The 16,959-nt window shown below is 34.6% G+C and overlaps 1 protein-coding gene across 2 annotated transcripts in view; it reads left to right on the top strand.

Moving 5' to 3' along the window:
• The window catches only part of EPHA3 (EPH receptor A3), a 359,795-nt gene that overhangs the window by 277,121 nt on the left and 65,715 nt on the right, over nucleotides 1–16,959 (top strand). Inside the window, exons 6-9 of one of the 2 annotated variants that reach the window (XM_061192991.1) lie at nucleotides 3,651–3,775; nucleotides 6,618–6,780; nucleotides 14,165–14,267; nucleotides 14,968–15,035. In XM_061192991.1, coding sequence (XP_061048974.1) covers nucleotides 3,651–3,775; nucleotides 6,618–6,780; nucleotides 14,165–14,267; nucleotides 14,968–15,035 — 459 coding nt within the window. The remainder of the gene's footprint in view (nucleotides 1–3,650; nucleotides 3,776–6,617; nucleotides 6,781–14,164; nucleotides 14,268–14,967; nucleotides 15,036–16,959) is intronic. The other variant, XM_061192992.1, reaches the window with a different exon arrangement.

A 16,959-nucleotide genomic window follows, 5' to 3' on the forward strand; every position in this document is an offset into this window, starting at 1 on the left:
AAACTGTGTAAATTCCTGGACCCGTTTCATAGCAACCTACTTAGTCATCAACTTCTTCCTGTTAATAAGAGAATCATTGTAATAATATATCATTTGAGGTATATAAAAGTCACCAGACTAAACCTCTTAATCCTGGGCTGTTGAAGTGTTCATCAGTAATTGCTATTTTAGCTTATACACCAGCATTTTGCCAGGGAAAACCTATGCTTCCTCTGCCTCAGTAACCTTTCACTCACCTTCCAAGCATTTCTCTAATTTTAGGATTTTTTTTTCATTCTGTACAACTATTACCCACCACTCTTTCAAATCACAAATTTAAAAAAACAGAGAAATGAGAATAAAATAAATCAAATGTATGATATACATTGCATCACTGATATACATTGTATCACGTTCTTTTATACAGAAAAATAAATTTCTATGAATTTTGAAAATTACTTTGAACACATCACTCTTTGATACCTAAAAACCAACCAAAAAAAAAATAATCACTGTTTCTCATCAATGTTACAAATTGTATTACAACACATGAGCAAGTATGGATAAATTATGCTTCAAGACATGAATTAAGAAGTGTTCTAGAAAACATTTTAGAAAGCGTGGATACCGTGGAGTGCCCATGGAATTTTTCTCTTGCTACATGTGTTTAATTATGTCTTAAAATTATTTATTAGGGGAGAGAAAAACAATTTCTGTTAATTATTTATTAATATTGAAATATTGATGATCATTACCTAAATGTAACAGGATTTCAGCTGGTGCACTGGGTTGAAACTGCTGAAATGCAGCCAGTACAAAGGGTGTGTATTAAAAGAGCAGAACAAATGACTTAACAGGGGCCTAAAAGCAGCAATCCGAAAAGGTTCATTTAACTTAGAGGTGGCACAAGCGTCGAGTAATTGCCTCTACTTAAGTAAGTGTGGAATTACAAAAGGCTATTTATTACAGTCCAGCAGGGCACTGCAGCTTGCTCAAAGACCTTTGAAGAATTTCAACAGTTATAAAGTCTTGCTCAGTGCAGAAGCAATGAAATTTAAGCAGATCCCCAAAAGAGCCTGGAAAGCTTTCATTAAAAAGTTAATACAATCTTCTTCACAACTGTTCTTGGAAATGAATTATTTTCTCTCTCCTCTTTTCTAAGGAGAGATGCTATACCTGGTAATTTTCAAACCTTCTTTGAAAATGTATTTTAACTGTTAAGAAAAAGAAACCAGGTTCATGGTGATATGAAACGAAGTAGGGAGGGTCTCCATGGGTTTACTAGGGAAGTGTTCCAACATTCAGCTTCTTTGAAATGCTCTGTAAGCACACATTAGAAGTTATTCTATTAATAGATTTACTTCAGGAGGAAAGTTGGTAGAATTTCTCCATTATTTTTGTACAAAAAGCAAAATTTGGTTCCAAGGACATTGGGGCTGAAATTAGTCTATTAATGATTAAATAATAAATTGATTTTTCTAAGTATTAGAGTAAGTAAAAAGAAATTAATTCTTAAAAATTTAATATACCTGTTATTTATTTCTAACTCAGTGACGTGTTTATAAACTTCAAATATGTTTATAAAATTTCAACTAAATATAACCAAAATAACTTATCCTTTGCTTAGAATCAATTTCAGAGCAGCAAACTGCCTCAGGGTGAGAGCTGAGGGTGTTGTGAAACCAGTTTGAGAAATAAAACAATAATATTGAATAGACAGAAAGTGAACATAAAAGGTAAATGACATCAAGTTACATGAAAGAATGTTAATTGTTAATGGGAGCAAGATGTGAATAAGAAAATGATTTTACTTTTCTATCAGAAAATCAACACCTACATTTTTCTTTGGAAAAAGATTAAGTAATCGTCCCCTGGCCATTAAAGTAATGAGGCTTTAATTACAAAAGTTCCTAAGAAGATCTTACAAATAATAGAAATAGGTGGATGGAAAATGTACTGCAATAGATCTTTCGTTTAGGTTTATACTTTCTAAAAAAGTGTCACAAGGCAAGTTTAATGAAAGCTCTATTTTTAAGTGAAGAATAAAAATGAAAGGCATTTATAGACAGGAACAATTTAGGTGAGAGGTTGGATGCAAAAGTCATCAAGTAATAATCATAGAAACATCAAATCAACATATAGGGAACATTTATTGCTAGCTGTTGTAGGGAATACAGATATACTGGGTTCTAATAGTCCTTGATTTGAGAAAAATCTATAAAAAAATATGTCCTTTAGCAATGAAAACAATTCAGCAGTTGATGTGCCTGAGAATTCTAGATTTTTGTTTGTTTCATGTTTGTAATTTATTTTGCTGCATTCCATTACGGCAGAATGCCACCGAACCCCACAGTGAGATATTTTGGTTGGCCATTGTAGCAAGATTGAGATTTGAAACCAAGGGTAGGACTTCCCTGGTGGCACAGTGGTTAAGAATCTGCCTGCCAATGCAGGGGACACGGGTTCAATCCCTGGTCCGGGAAGATCCCACATGCCGCAGAGCAACTAAGCCCGTGCAGCATAGCTACAGAGAGTGTACTCTAGAGCCCGCGAGCCACAGCTACTGAGCCCGCATGCCACAACTACTGAAGCCCGCGCGCCTAGATCCTGTGCTCTGCAACAAGAGAAGCCACTGCAATGAGAAGCCCACGCACCACAACGAAGAGTAGCCCCCCCCCCCCACCACAACTAGGGAAAGCCTACGCGCAGCAACAAAGACCCAATACAGCCAAAAATAAATAAATAAATTTATTTAAAAAAAAAGAAAGAAACCAAAGGTACTTTGATGGACAGTATGCATTTTTCTTTTTAATGGAAGGATTTGAAGTATATCTCTTAAAACATATTTAACCTTCCATTAGAAAAAATGGTGACCCTATGATATCTGATCCAGATAGTTTTTTATTCATATTCTATACTTTTGATAATGCATAGAAAAACATAGCAAATATAGAGTCATTACCCAATAAGATACCTCAAAATGTATATAGAGTTGTGACACAAAGAGCACTCATTTCCTCAGTACTTCTTACTGAATATATATTTTTTTAAGAAATGAAAATGTAAAAGCAGAGATGGTTTTTTCCTGATATATATTTTTATTCATGAGAGATTTTTGTCAGAAGTCAAGATCTACTATACTATGTCCTAAATCCTACCTATTTTACAATACACTGAATATTATTATTACCTATGGATACCATGGGACTCCTTGTGCGTAATGGATTCCGGTCCTCTTACAGAGTTGCATACGAAAATGTTATCAGTGAGCTGCAGAATCTGGTATTCATAACTTTGCAACGTTATAACAAATAGGTAGTCCTGATGTTTTGTTCTTTTTTTAATATATCACATATATTTCATTGCTTACATTATAGTAGCAGATTGAAAACATATGCTCACTTGCCACTAATCCACCAGCAGCTGAAAATCTCAGCTCATTTTCCATAGGCCTGTATGTACCAGGGCTATAATCCAGCTTCTGAGGCTTGATATGAGGCCAGATTAATACTCAAGAGCCTTTGAAATGGAAATAGTGCTTTCTTGCCAAAGATTAGAACAACAATAGACTCCGTTTGCTTGTTCCCTTGCCTCTCTGCTCTTCTTTACTGCCCTTCCCAATCCGATTAATTTTCCTCATCCCATCATCCCCTCCCATCCTCTCTTTACAGCTCCATCACCTGTCATGACGATTAAGAAAGATCGGACATCCAGAAACAGCATTTCTTTATCCTGGCAAGAACCTGAACATCCTAATGGGATCATATTGGACTATGAGGTCAAATACTATGAAAAGGTGGGGAGATAATGTTAAAGGGTTGAGTTGTGTAGGGAAAGAGGTTACCTTATCATGAGTGTGCTCTTTCAGAGAAACCAATGACACTGCTAGCAAGTGAAAGAGCTCTGTTTAGAATTCTGGTCGTGTGATACCTTTGATTTATAGGTAGAGAAGGGTTTAGAAATCATTGTGTCAAATATCCTCCATTCTATAGCAATAAGCCATAGCAAAAGATGTCACTATCAAACGTTAAGTCATCTAGTTATGGTATTAGAGATGACATTTGTGTCCTTCCACACTGAGACACCTGTTCTACCAACTATTATATAGCGATTCCTTAATCTATTGATGAACTATTCCTGAGTTCATTGCCTTAAGCATCATTTCCTGACCTTCACACTCACATGAATTTCCTTCAATACAGATAAGAACATTGAATTAATAACAAAACGATTGTGTTATTGAACTGATGATGGAAAGCTTTCTTGACTTTGTACAAGGAAATGTAGAAGATGGGAGTGGGTAGATAAGTTTGCCTCACATCATAAAATTGTGGTTCAGTAATGCAGTTATAAAAAATAGGTACACGATTATTTATAAGTAGAATTTAAGCCATGGTATTTCATCACTCTAAGTACCACTTATTTCTCCCTGGTTATAATTTATGGCTAGGTTTGAAAGCAAGATGTATTCAAATCTTATCATTAGAGCTGGGTGGTTTTATAGCTACTAATATGAACATGACATATTCGTGTATCTGCTGCAGTTTACAAAGTATTTTAAAATGAAATAAAAACAAATTGTGAGTTGATATAGTTTATATTTATAGAATACTTCTGCATACATTATTTTGAGCTGTCTGATAATCTGATGAAAGTGGGCAAATAGGTTCTTTTACAAATAAGAAAACTGAGAGTCGATGGCATTATCTGAATTTCTCACAGCCTCACTGCTAATAAACATTAGGTCTTTGTTTTGAATTCTGGCAGCCATGACTCCTCGTGTAGTATGTTTTCCCCCATATTGCATACCTTCCTCTACATGAAAATAGATTATTTTAGAGATGTGAGAATTAGTGGTATGGTCAGTTGTCCAAAAAAAAAAAAAAAAATGTATAAACATTCCTTTGCACTATGTAGTTATTCTGTTTGTTGAAGTTAATGTATTTCACAAATGTGATCCCATTTTTTTTCATACTGCCCCCTACAGGGAAAAAGATATGTCTCTTTCACTGAAAGAAAGTGAGACCTTATAAACCTCTTTGTGCCAAAATCATAGTATAAATAAGTTACCTCCTAGCTTTCAGTGATCCACTGTGGTACTGTCAAGTACTCACTTGATCATGATCTTCTCTTTTTAAAAGTGTGACAAGATAGACTGGGCAAATATAAGAATCCGTGTTTTATAGATGATACAACAAAATAAAAAGACAATTAATGATGCACCTTAGTTCAGACTGGATAGCAGACCCAGGGAACACCCAACTTGTAGATCTATGAAACTGATTCAAAAATACTACTAATCTACCTTCATATCTTTTACAAACATAAAGCATTTTCTGAACTTATCTCAAACTCCACTAACAAAGCACAATATACATCCATATTTTAAAACAATATTAATTAGTGCAGGAAAAAAATGACTGAATCTATTATTCTCTAAGCATTTTAAATTTGATGCATATTTATGTGTAATATTATTTTTAATATACTTTATATAAAAAATTTTTATAGCATACATTCATAAATTTTAAAATTATTTCCAAATATATATATGATGCTTAGAAATATTTTGAGCATTTTGCTAGAATTTAAGCTCTACAAAGTCTAGCTTTCTTGACTGTTTAGTTCATTAATGATGATGAACAGAGCCACGTTCTGGGTATATGCTTAATAATTTTTTTTAACACATGAAATAATGATTTCCACAAAATAAATATATTCAGCCCTCTTCATTATTTAATATACTAATTCAAATGCTATCTGATACATAACCAGCATTTTTAACTAAAAAGTATCTATAACGCACTACATTTTTTCTGTAATATTCTATTTAGTTTTGGTTGAGGATATGCATTGTTCTATATCACCCACTCCAGGTCCCACACCAGGTACAGGGATATTCCACCATTACTTGAAATTAGGTGACCCATAAAGTGCTCATATACTAACGTATGTTAAAGAAAAACACAATTCCTGGAAGTCCATTTTCATAAACAAGGCTTGACACAAAAAGTCTTTACAATTAATGTGCAGTGTGAATCTCCTACTGTACAATGTAAATCCTTCTGGGAAATATTTCTAGACTTTTATCTGAAGATTTTCGTCTCTACTAAACCATAGTGACTTAGATTAAACACAGTGCAAATATAGCTGATACTAAGAAAGTTATTAATGTAGAGTTTATACATAAAACCTGGACCTCTTTAAGTTTAATATTTTACAGTTAATGGAAATATTTTCTGAGAATCAGTAGGACATTCCTGTTAAGTTTAATTCAAGGGGGTATTTTCGTCTTTGTAAGTTTATTCTTGGAATTAGACTGAAGCTTTCATTCAGCCTCAGCTTTGAAGAGAACTTATTTTCATCCACATATTCAGTAATTGGTAAAAATGAAAACTAACTTTTCCTGCATTATGTGCAGGGAACAAATTATTTTATCCAAGTTGGGAAATTCTGTAAATATTTTTTGCTTAAAAATGCCTCTATTACATTCAGAAAGTTAAATGATTGTCACCTCTTTTACCTGTCCTATGAGCTGTGTTAAAAATTTAAAAGAATTGGTTTTGAGTGGTTCACCTTTTTACCATTTGACAGCATTAGGAAGATTCGATTTTAACGTGATTTTTCTTACCTCAAAGCAGGAACAAGAGACAAGTTATACGATTCTCAGGGCAAGAGGCACAAATGTTACCATCAGTAGCCTCAAGCCTGATACTACGTATGTATTCCAAATCCGAGCCCGGACCGCAGCTGGATTTGGGACCAACAGTCGCAAGTTTGAGTTCGAAACTAGCCCAGACTGTACGTATTTTTTCAATATAGTGTATGGGGGAAAGGGCTGTTGTGAAGGTGTCTGATAATTCATTCTCAAAGTTTTAGCTAAATGTGATACATTGAAAGTATATCGCTTGGAGGACATTTAACAATTTTGCATAGCATTGGGTCTGTGTACTTGTGTTTGTGTAAGTGTACATCTGTGTGTGTGTGTTTTTTTTTTTTCTCTTTTACAAATCAAACATATTCTAATGCCTGGAATGCTTCTGATCTTCTATTGGCCATAAATTCCTTTGAGGATCATTATTTAATATGGTAACATTTTAACTTCTAGTACCTGTTAATCCAGATATTTCAGGTTCATTGTATGGTTCAACGAACTACAAAAAAGAAACGTGATGATCCATGAGGAACTTAATATTGTTTTAATCCTTAACACATTTAATCTTGTATTACTTGGAGATTAAGGATTTTCTAAACCTGATTCATCACCTCATTCACATTCACAAGTAATTTGGTTGGTCCTGTGTGTCTGACACTAAATTTATCTAAAATTGGCAAACATTTTCCCAGTAACATTCTGATTTTCTTCAAATGCATTCACTTCATATTAGAAAAACCCTCTGCTAAAATATGTTTCAAAAGGGAAAATCATGGCTATGATATTAATATAAAATGAACACAAATTAAAGATTTTATTTAACTTATTAATTAATGAAGAGACTAGTAAGAGAGTAAACTGATTTAAAGAGAAATTTGAAGAACAGATACATATACACATATACATACATATTTGTATATGTTTGTGTCTGTTTGTGTGTATGAGTGTGTAGACAATCAGGAATACTTAAACAAATTGGTTAATCTGTCCAAAACTGGTTAATATACTATAAGACAATAAATATAATGATTGCGGTCATCTTTTCTAATTCACATAAACCAGTCATATCTCTAGTGAATGTATCATTCTAATTGTAATGAGAAAAATCATATATATATAACTATTCATTGTCTACAACTAATTTCATAGTTGCAAAACAGGCCAGGAAGACAATCAAAGATGAACACCCTTTAGAAACAGATTATCCAGGGAGAGTCTGACAATGCCTAGCACTCTACCGAAAGGACACCCAGTAATCTCTTTTGACAGTTCCAATTTGCCATTTCTCCCTGGCATCTATATTTCCTATTTTCTAAATATTTTATTCATGATATAAAATCACATTGTTATTGGTATGGTAATATTTTATGACCAAATTTCATCCCTCATAGAAACATTCAAGATTAACAAAAATTATAAAAGTTGTTTAATATGATAAAGTAAATATTTTATGGCACACTTTTTGTCAATTAGAAATGCTGTTTACAATAACAAGCTCTACCTTCTACAGGGTATAAGAATCTAGTATTAGAAATTATTATCTCACAGCTGAAACATGACAATTCTTCTACTCAAAGGAGAGCTGCCATCCTCAAAAACATAAATCTACACAGTTGACCCTCCAGATCCACAGGTTCCACATCCGTAGATCCAAGCAACCTTGGATCAAAAATATACAAAACTATATCCAATATCCTGTGATAACCCATAATGGAGAAGAATATGAAAGAATTTGAAAAAGAATCTATATATGTATACCTGAGTCACTTTGCTGTACAGCAGAAATTAATACAACATTGTAAATCAAGTATACTTCAATAAAATTTAATGTATATTATATAGATATAATATATACAAAAAAATTCCAGAAAGTTCCAGAAAGCACAGCTTTAGTTTGTGGCAATCCAGCAACTATTTACATAGCATTAAGTTGTATTAGGTGTTGTAAGTAATCTAGAGATGGTTTAAATTATAGGGCAGGATGTGCTTAGGTTATATGCAAATACTACACCACTTTATATAAGGGATTTGGGCATCCTCGGATTTTGGTATCTGTAGGGGGTCCTAGAACCATACCCCCTTGGATATCGAAGGGGATTCAAGTCTCAGATGTGGAGACTGTACTTCAAGACCTCTCCTAATCCTCCTGTGATGGAATGAATATGGAGAAATCACTCTTTGAAGACATTAGAGACAAAATGCTGCAAAATACCATGGAAATCCATGTGAACAAGGTTTAAAACAGATTTAAAATTTTAGAGGACACAATAACAAAATATAATTGCAATTTAACATTTGTAATTCTAAATCTTTTTGTAAATTTTAAGTGGCGCAAAGAAAGTTCTTTGTTTTGAAATGACTATAGATTGAATTTTTTCAAACTTTTAAATAGTTATTGGAATTAACAACAAAACCTAGATTTGCTGTAGCAAGAGAGATCACAAATCACAGAAATATAAAAATCAAATATTTATTATATCACGTGGTAGAAATTAGGCATATTAGGAGGCAAGAAGGGCAGAACACCATTAGATAAATATGTATTATACTGATGCATATTTCGGAACATCAGTCTAACCTCTCTTGTTCTGAATTAGCACTTAACCCTATCTGATAAATAAATTTGCAAAAACAACAACAAACTCTAAAATTTTAATGTGATTCCAGATTTATCACAGATATAGTTGTGGTAGTGTTATGCATGATCATCTAATGAGGCTTCAGTGTCTAAGGTTTAAGAAATAGCCCATTTGAAAACTTCAGGGTCTTAGGACTTTTGCAAATAAGTTTTATATTTGCTATATTTCCATTGATTGATAGAGCAGATGAAAAGAGCATAGAGAGAAAGGGAACTTTTTTAATATCCCTCCCCTCCTTTTATAAAAATCTTTGAGTTGCACAGTTTGATTTTTTTTTTAAAAATCAGTTTACTCTTACTGCTTTACCATAGAATTCTTCCAGACTTTAAATATAAGTAAATATAGGTTTTAAAAGTACCTTTTGTCTTAAGGGGAAAAAAGACAAAAATCAAAACTCTCTGTTTTTTATAAATCAAAATGATATATTCATAAAAACTCTAAGGATTTAAGAGTCTTATTTGTTATAGATTGATATTTAAAAGATATAAAAAAAGGCTCATGTTTGGATTTCTTTAACAGTTTGCTGCTTATTCTAGTTTTTATTTTTTTTAATTATAAAGTTTTATTCATAACACATATAAATGTTTCTTAGTAGAACATAGTGTATTTTTACCATAGTGTATTTTATTTTTACCTGAATTTAATTAGTATTTTTTGATCTTGTTTACAGTAACAATATAGAGGCACAGTGGATTATATATTTTCCTAAGTGCTTTAAAGTTTCTTACTATTTATGTGTCAGTGCTTTACATTTATTATCATCATTTTACAGAAGAGGAAACTGAGGCGTAGAGAGGTTAAGTAAGATTTCTAAAGTTACACAACTGGTAAATGATCGATCTGATTTTAGAACCCATGTATTTTTGTGACAGTATGTAAAGCATTTTCATAAACATTTCATTTGATCCTGTTCTGTAAGCTATTAAGATACTATGATTTCCTTTTATCCATGGTCTAGGACACAGAGTTTTATATGTTTTTTCTGAGACTGCAGAGCTAGTAAGTGGAGTCAGTGAGCCTAGAATCTCCAGATTTTGGAGTACTGATCCAGTGCTGCTATTGCATATTAAAAAAAAAAAAAAGTCATGCTAAAAGTCCCACAGAAAGCATAGAGTGTATATGAGTAAAAGGACTTTCCTAGAACAAAGGTGACATCCACCAAAGCAAGAAGTCCCAGACTTTAAGAAACAGTGTGGCATGTTTGGGAAAACAGGCAGTCCATCTGTCTGGAAAGCGTCAGTGGGCAGAAACTGAATCCAGAGTGTGTGCTTTGTGCCTGAGAAAGGCAGGCACAATGTAGGAGTTAGAGAAAGAACCCTAGAGGGAGCTGCCATGTATTGGGATGACCTTGACAAGCCGCTTCAACTTTCACTGCCTCAGCTTCCCTGTCTGGAAATTGGGAAAGATCATTGTGCATGACTCAATAGGGTTTTTATGTTGATTAAATTAATTGTTGTTTGTAAAGTGCTTAAAATATTACCTGGTATGATAGTATAGTAAGCACTCGGTGTGTGTGTGTGTGTGTGTGTGTGTGTGTGTGTGTTTGTTTTGTGTTTAAATAAATCGTACATAATTTGAACATCCAAGGAATTTCCAGAGCAAAAATATGTGGGATAAAGCTGAGATTTGGAAATGGAGGATTCTACTGGATATTACTATACAAGAAGATTAGCCCAGGGACAATTTAGTCAACACTCCTAAATGCTTCATACTGCCTTTTTGTTGTTTTTAATGAATGGGTATGCAGCAACTTTAATCTCTTGGACCCTATTTTTAGGGGACATTAAGAAAGCCTGACAAAGGTAGAATGGAATCATTATATAGAGAACTTTATAGACCAAGATTAGATATTCATATGTACTTTTGTGGGATAGGGAGTACTTTTGCCAATTCTTTACCGGGAAAATGAAATAATAAAAATATATAACATTTACTTAACCCTTATTGTATGTTTAGCACTGTTCTAAGTGTTTAACTTGTATTAACTCCTTTAATGCTCACAGCAATCATATTATTATGTCACACAGCAGATTGGTACAAAGCCAGTCATTCTGGTTCACGAGAACGAGCTCCTTGCCGGTCTGCTCTAGGGAGAGAGAGTGGACAGCATGTGTAGGACGGACAAAAATGGGAAGAGACTAGAACCAGGGAGAGCAGTTTGCTTGTGGGAAAACATATTCAAACTGAATTCCTAAGACATAATAGGTATCAGTTTTTGCCAGTATGCCACATAAAATTATTAGACAACTGTATAACACACAATTTAATCAATGCTATTCATTCAAACGTTTGCCAATTCAGTAACAAAAAATGATCGGCTTTGGTTATGTGCTTTGAGATAGTCTCTGGGATTCATAGATATTTAGAGCTAGAGGAAATTGTAGAGAGGTCTAGTTTAATCCTATCTTTGACAAGAAAAGAAATAGAGAATTCTTCTTTTTTCTATCATGTTTCCTCTACCAGTTTCACTGACATTTATTTTACAAACTGGCTAAAATTTACCAGCGAATTCAGAACGTGCTGCTCTTTATAAGTTGCTACAGTATGCAAAGTGAAAAGCATGAGATAAAGTGATTATTATATGTTCATGGAGCATTATTGAATTACAAGGTTAAGTTATTTTACAAATGATTCACAGATCTATAGCCAGTGGATAGGAATGTATCAGTCCATGTCTTCTGTGAAGCAGATATTAAGGTGGAATTTTGTGAGCTTCAGGGAGTGTGGGGATACAGATAAAAGATAAAAGGGGAGGAACAGAAATGGCCAAGCAGAGCCTGAGACTGAGATGTAGGTCAGCCATCTATGAAGACAGACAGAAGGCAGAGAGTTGAGGAGGAGGAGCCTCAGAGAGCAATGCAGCTCCGAGGGTCTCACCAAACCAACGGGGAGCCTCAGCATGAAGATTGCCCTTACAGGACCCCTGCATTGGGCAGAAATGGCCTGGCTCCAGTCTCCTTGCCATGCTTTGTCATTGAGGAGCGCGTGGCTGCAGTGGATCCTGAAGGTGCAGCAGCTGCGAGCCGTCTGCCCACTGCAGGCTTGGCAGTAGGGAGATGCTAGCAGGCACTCCCACGACTGCCACGGTGGTGTAAACAATAGTTTTCTGGTAGTAAAGAATAAAGTGCTTGCAACAGTTTATATTATGAGTATACCATCCTGCCACACTCTGAGTTCTTTTTTTCAGATGCTTAGAAAACTTCTAACAGCCTATCTGCCATGTTTATTTATTTACATCATTTATTCCCTAAACTGCATTTTTTTTTTTTTTTTTTTTTTTTTAAACTGCATTATTTTAGAGAAAAACTTCCAACCTTAGATGTTCATCAGGTTCAAGATGTGATATTGACTTCTGGAGAGCTGATAGTATAACTAAACCCTCTCTTCTGAGCTTTTCTTTTGATACAGCACTGATTCATTTGTTTAATCAGCATTTACTACAAAAACAATAAATATTAAAGTATGAGTGCATGAGAGGGAATGTTCCAGGAGCTGCGTATATTTTAGAAAGTGTAGAGATTAGAATGCTCATGGATTTTGTTAGCAGATGAGCCTGGGGATTTAGGCAGAGAACAGATCCTAAATGGTTTTACATGCATTTTATCCAGAAAGTGATGGAGAGCCCTGCATGAGAATGACATAATCAAACCCATGGCTTAGAAGGAGTACTCTGGTGGCCAGGTAGAAGATAGGAAAGGCCTGCAAGTAGAGATCCATTGGGAATTTCTTATTGTAATCCAGGAGAGAAGTGAAGACAGAAACTAAAATATTTAAAAGAATTTGGTGATTAATTGGATATAGAAAAATCAGGAGAGGGAGAGGACAAGGTGACTTTATATTTATGGTCGACATCTTTGCTACTCAAAAGGTTGTAGTCTGGAATCAGCAGCATCACTGGGCGCTTATAAGATACACACAGTCTCAGCCCCCCCTCCAGACAGACTGAATCAGAAACTGCTTTTTCCAAAAGCTCCTCAAATGATTTATGTGAACATTAAATTTAGAGAATCATTGGTTTAGGTCAAGGGTCAGTAAACATTTTCTGTAAGGGGCTAGAGAATAAATAGTTTAGGCTTTGTGTACATACAGTCTCTGTTGCTCCTACCTAACTCGGCTAATTGTAGCATAAAAGCAGCCATAGACAATGCACAAAGAAATGAATGTGGCTGTGTTCCAATGTAATTTTATTTATAGACACAAAAATTTGAATTTTATATCATTTTCATATATCACAGAATCTTCTTTTGACTTTTTGCAACCATTAAAAAAATGTAAATTCTTCTAAGCTTCTGAGCTATACAAAAACCGATGGCAGGCCAGATCTGGCTCCTGGACAATTTTTGCCAATACCTCATGTTGGTGAGTGAATGAGTGATGGGCCATCTACAAAGGTAGGAAATACAGGGACAGGAACAATTTGTTGGTAAGATGTGTTGAGGTCCATAGGACAGGTATTATACCACCTTTTAAATAAATACAGATACTGGAGACTAAACAAGCTAATGAGAAAGCTTTTAGAGTTTCATTCTGGGAAATCTTACCTATTCCCTATATTTCTCTGATAATTACTGTTTATTTGATGAGTTTCTTGCCAATGAGTATAGAGAAAACCAGTCCAGCATATTTTGTGCAGTAGATGCCCAAATAGTTTTGATTGATGTCAATGAAAGCAGAGTATTTAATCTTATTAATCAGAAATTTCAAGTAAAATTATACAAAATGTCTATTTTTTACACTAAGTGAAGAATTCTTTTTACGTTGTATCAGACAGCAAGACATATTTTAGGTAAAAGCAAAATAAATAGGACAATTTATCAACGTTTTCACGTAGATGTTAGTTATGATGTGTTAATGCCTGGTCGTTTCTTATTTTTTCTCTCCAACCTCACAGCTTTCTCCATTTCCGGGGAAAATAGCCAAGTGGTAATGATTGCCATTTCAGCGGCAGTAGCAATTATTCTCCTCACGGTCGTCACCTATGTTTTGATTGGGAGGTGAGTTCACAGTCTGTTTTATGACTTACTTTCATTATTGCATTGCTTGTTCCCCTCAATTGCCACTAAAATCTGAAAAGTGTGGTCAGTAAAATATTTTAACAATAAGAATGTCTCCACTTGTATTGTAGATCTTTCTTTTTTTCCTCCCTTTCTTTTGATTCTCCACCTTTAGTTTCGAGTTTCTTTTTTTCATTAAATTCTTGCCCCAGTCTCCAACACCCACCACTTCTCTCTTTTGGGCCTCGCTCTTGGTTTTTACTTTCTTTTTTCAATTATCCCTTCTCTCATCAAATACACCCCAGATTTTCCTGACACTTTCTCACCCAGAACACTGGTAACACTGCACAGCACTAATCACTAACAATGGAAACTTTACCCTTCATTCATTCTAACAGCAGTCGTTTTTTAAAAAAAATACTATAAACACTTTCTAGGGCCATTATAAAAACTGAACTGAAGGGGTCTGCACAGTGGGGAAGCATCTCTCCATATCTCCTCATTAGGCAGCTCTCCAGGGTCCCCAGAGAAAGAGGCTTTCTCTAGAGGATTTAGAAAATATGAAGTCATTAAACTTTCACTAAAGCATTTAATTGTTTGTGCAAAATGCTTTATTTTTTGTGCTTTGCACATTCTGAACGTAGATAATTGTTTTAAGTATGTTTTCTTTCTGTGTTCTCTTCCTTTGATTTACCTCTAGGTTTTGTGGCTATAACAAGTCAAAACATGGTGCGGATGAAAAAAGACTTCATTTTGGGAATGGACATTGTAAGTTTCTAAACTATTTGCTGCCGTTTTGGCTATACCATTTCAGTTTTAGCAGTTGTTGATTTGTAATTGGATAACTTCCCCCCTGACAAAGAGAATTCAAAAGTAGTTTTATGGGAAAATTGAGCAAGTCAAATTTATTTTAAACAGAGAAGGGAATCCACGGCTCTGCATTAAGTAATTTTTACAGGGCTGCATTTCAGCATACTTAAGCTAACGTGAAGGGTAACTGGTGGTTTATATTCAAATAATGCACATGATGGGGAGTAGATACTATAGTCGGCTCTGCGTGGCTGAAAGGCAAAGCATATCTTCAATTTCCTTATTACTATTTGCTAAAATCTAAATAGGAGCCTTTTCCCTTTCCTAACTGCCAAGTAAATATAAACAACCTCTGTTTATGTGACACGCCTTACTCCACTTTGTCAACCAACCAGGGGAGAGCCTTTAGAATAAACTGTTTTTTTTGGAGTTACATGATATCCAACTGGTAGGAAAACCAGGGCTTTCGCCCCTTATTTTAATACCAATCAATTTAGTCTCTTTTTAATATTTCTCTGAAAGAAATACTCTTTTAAGAAACAAAGTGTTTATATCTAATAAAAAGACTCATTTTTTTTTTTCTTCTGGTGAAACAAATCATTCCAGGTGTTTTGCTTTTCCAAACTATGGCTGGGTTATTGTGGCAATTACTAATCATCAGCCTTAAAGGGAATAGCATGTTCTCATGGCAATTAGTACAGAGACCATACTCATGCCTATATGCTCTCAAATAATCTCAATGTAACTAATATAGTCTTGTAAGCATTAGTTTCTTTGGCTTTCACTTTTGCTTTCTGAAAATAACTTTCAGTTCAACATACTTCGTATCAGTAATTGGCTTTCCATCTAAAAGTTGTAGCTTTACAGTAAAAACTTGATGACCTGTTGCTACCATGTAGGAGGCATATAGTAGATTGAAAAAGAAAAAAAAAGTTTTCCAAAATGTAAATTGAAGGAGGATGGACAGAATGGCAGAGTTTGCAGAGAGCACTGTTTGTTTTGTCCATCTCATTGAAGTCACTGTAGAATAATTCACAAAAAAGCCCAAGTGTCACCTTCCTAATATCAATATCTCATTCCAGATTAGTTAGGTTACCAACTCAAAAGTCTTAAAAGAGTGCATGAACAAATCACAGGATATTTATCTAGCTTTTTCTTCACAATCCCACAGAACACTGAGTCACATTCACCATGCATAAATTAGAGTAGTTGCATTCCTGTGGATTAAGTTGTTCTTAATCTGAGTTGGAGAATCGATGTAAATATTGCCTTTAGGGCAAGACCATATTGATTTGGTTCTTTATACAGGAATTATAAACCTCATGAACTTGCAGCACTGATAAATTTCTGTGTGCCAATTGTAAGCAGGTTTCTCTATCACTTCAATCTGCTTTAGCTGTTGCTTTTTATGGTGGAGTTTGTTGAAACTTTAATTTTCTTCAAATGCATAATATCCTTATGATAGCCACACAAAAAAGAAATGTGTTTTATCCGAGCTGCAAGGGCATAAAGTATATGCATGTCATAAACTTTCTGCGTCTTAATGCTACAGCTGGTTTATTTCAGACCATTTATTTCGTATTACTTTGAAAAGCTCTAGCTATGAACTATTCCCTCCAGCCTTGTTACAAATCCTATAATATTGCTTCAAAAGGAAAGAAATGTGTTTCACCTCCTAAGATCCCGTCCCCTTGCCCTCTCTGGCTGGGCCTTTTTACTTTTTTGCTATCCTTAGGGCAACTCATGCTGGTAAAATGGAAATGTAAATTACTGTGTTTGCACAGAATGCGCTGTAAAGTAGCGCAGCTTAACACGTGTGCATGTGTTTATTATCTGGTTGTCTTGACACAGCCCAGTTACTCTGTGTGTTGCCCTTAATTAT

This window comes from Eubalaena glacialis, chromosome 6 (genome assembly GCF_028564815.1).
Source record: "Eubalaena glacialis isolate mEubGla1 chromosome 6, mEubGla1.1.hap2.+ XY, whole genome shotgun sequence".
Lineage (NCBI taxonomy): Eukaryota > Metazoa > Chordata > Mammalia > Artiodactyla > Balaenidae > Eubalaena > Eubalaena glacialis.